The sequence below is a fragment of the Monopterus albus genome, unplaced genomic scaffold (genome assembly GCF_001952655.1).
Source record: "Monopterus albus unplaced genomic scaffold, M_albus_1.0 scaffold139.1, whole genome shotgun sequence".
Taxonomy (NCBI): domain Eukaryota; kingdom Metazoa; phylum Chordata; class Actinopteri; order Synbranchiformes; family Synbranchidae; genus Monopterus; species Monopterus albus.
The window spans coordinates 946708-949367 of NW_018128019.1; the positions used below are offsets into that span (position 1 = coordinate 946708).

General features: G+C 46.1%; 1 protein-coding gene across 5 annotated transcripts in view; it reads left to right on the forward strand.

Moving 5' to 3' along the window:
• The window catches only part of qki2 (QKI, KH domain containing, RNA binding 2), a 14764-nt gene that overhangs the window by 6777 nt on the left and 5327 nt on the right, over nucleotides 1–2660 (forward strand). For all 5 annotated transcript variants that reach the window (XM_020613838.1, XM_020613839.1, XM_020613840.1 and 2 more), the window contains exons 4-6: nucleotides 683–826; nucleotides 1942–2029; nucleotides 2257–2541. In XM_020613838.1, the coding sequence (XP_020469494.1) occupies nucleotides 683–826; nucleotides 1942–2029; nucleotides 2257–2541 (517 nt within the window). The remainder of the gene's footprint in view (nucleotides 1–682; nucleotides 827–1941; nucleotides 2030–2256; nucleotides 2542–2660) is intronic.

Consider the following 2660-nt stretch of genomic DNA (forward strand, 5'->3'; position numbering starts at 1 on the left):
GAGGTGACACAAAGTTAGTGATTTGCAATGGTGGCATATAAATGCATGGAGAGAGGAGAGGAGCTCAGTGTATCATGGGAAGTCCCCCAGTCTAGGCCTGTAACTAATGGACGGTACTCCAAACCAAACCTATCCTAGCCCTTCAGTGGTTTTTATATCCTGGTGATACAAACATTTGATTGGATGTAAGAAAATCCAGAAATCAAGACGGCCGCCCAAAGAGGGACAACCTCTGACCGCAAGACACGCGCCAACACCCTCTACATATACACTACACTGATGTGATCACCCAAGTGGAATATGGCACCCAAGGGTCACAGGATGCATCAATGCCAATAAACCAGGACCCAAACTACTACTGCTTTTAATATGAAGGGGGGAACAGAAGAGCAGTAGCAAAGAATGGCCTGACATGCTGGAGCAGAGGCACAAGGAAGGCAGATTTGGTGAGATGTTACGTAAAGAATCTCCAGAACCTTCTGTTGAATGCAACACCAAACTTGTGTAAGTGCCAAAGCACACCTCCAGAGCTGTGTTACACAACCTTTGAGTGTAGTTTGAGGCAGATCCAAAAGCTGAGCACAACAAGAAGACAAGTGAAATCCTGTTCCCTCTCTACAGTAATGGACCAAACCTGTGTGCTGCATTCAAACTGAGCTTTTACAATGTTTTTGTGTTTCAGGAGGAGATGAATCGAGGGAAGCCCAACTGGGAGCACCTCAGCGAGGACCTCCATGTCCTGATCACAGTGGAGGATACACATAACCGGGCCAAGATCAAACTCCAGCGGGCCATCAATGAGGTCAAGAAACTTCTCGTGCCTGCTGTGAGTATCAGTCCGAAAAGCCCTCGGCATCAAATATTATGGACTGGATTGATGGAGAAACTGTGTGTGACTGGCTAAGGGTCCACTGTGTTGGTATGCATGGAAGGGGGAAGGGGATTGTCAGTCCAAAAAATGTGTGTTTGTGTCTTTTTTGTGTTTTGTGTGTGTGTGTGTGAGAGACAGAGTATGTGTAAGGGGTTAGGGTAATTAGGGAACACGCATAAAGGGGTTTCCATGGTAACCCAGGGTTGTTTGAAAGGCTGAGGGAATGAATGGAGAGTCTGTTCACTCGTTCTCCCCACTACATCACTCCATTCACTCGTTCACAACTCACTTCATTCCCAACTACTGGCTACAGTATTACTTTTTCTCCCTGGGCTTTTTTGTTGTTGTCCACACAAGAGGACATTTGATTGCACTCCTCAACATTTCCCACATTCTCCAGCCCACCTACATCCTCTCTACAGACACCCAGATGTACATACGTAACATAACAAACAACAACTAAGAAATACAGTGAAACATAGAACAGACATGGGATAGACAATCTCTGATTGATCCTCTTTGACACACGAATCACAAGGCTCCTTCCCTTTTCCTCTACATTATTTGCAACAATAGAAACTACCGAAAAGATTAGCAGGGGGATTTCTATTGCAGCAATCAGCCGTCACTTCCCACTTTCATCAAAGCAATGGCCAACCCTAAAAGTTAAGGGCATAAGTAACATCTATAGGCAATCAGGAATGGAACAGCTGTTAATCTGTGTGTTTGCGTGGCAGGGGAAGGTAATGATATGTGTTAGTTTAACCCAGTCAGCCCCTTTTCACTCAGCTGTAACTGGAGCAAAGAAGCTAGTGTGCCTGACACTGAGAATGTTCTTGAGGTGAGGTTCCTGTGTTCAAGGTCAGGTCAGCTTCATTACAAACAGTGGAAAGAAAAAGAAACAAGCCCAGGCTTTTTCCCATCAGAACACATTTAAATTGAACTACAATTAGTTTGAGTATACTAGAACATTTTCTGACTTTTTTAACCAGGCTGTCAGTAAATGGATGAATGACAGTTGTAGCTAAGCTAAGCTCATTGTGCTGTTGTACTTGTATGTGTTGCTGTAGGCTGAGGGGGAGGACAACCTGAAGAAAATGCAGCTGATGGAGCTGGCCATTCTCAATGGGACCTACAGAGACGCCAATGTCAAGACGCGTAAGGATGACATCATAGTTAACATGTGAAGGAGGGTTGGTGGGTGACATAGGAGGGGTCTCGGTACAGGAGTCCACTGTACCTATGAACAATGCCTCTGTTTGGCCTGTTAAATAGACCGTTTGTCTTCTCCTTTTCTTCCCTGTCTATTCTATCTGTGTTCACTTTGTGTGTGCTCATGTGGGTGTACGCGTGCTTGCATTATTGTATGTTTGTGTTCTGCACAGCCACTGCCGCCTTTCCGCTAGCGACCCCTCAGGCTGCTCGGATCATCACAGGCCCAACGCAAGTCCTGCCTCCCGCCCTGCGCAACCCCGCCCCCGTTACCACGCCGACCATCATGCCTCTGATCCGTCAGATCCAGAGCTCCACGCTCATGCCGGGAGCCAATCCACACCCGGCGCTGGTGCAACAGGGACCTGAATCTGGAATAATCTACACACCCTATGAGTATCCCTACACACTCACGCCTTCCATATTGGAATACCCGATTGACTCAACTGGAGTATTAGGTACATAAATTTATAAGTTCATCACTTTCATTTGTAGCCAATGGATGTATTATGAGAACTGGATACTGGACTCCAATGAAAGTTGCTCACCAAGTGCATACACCAAAACATTTTCTGCT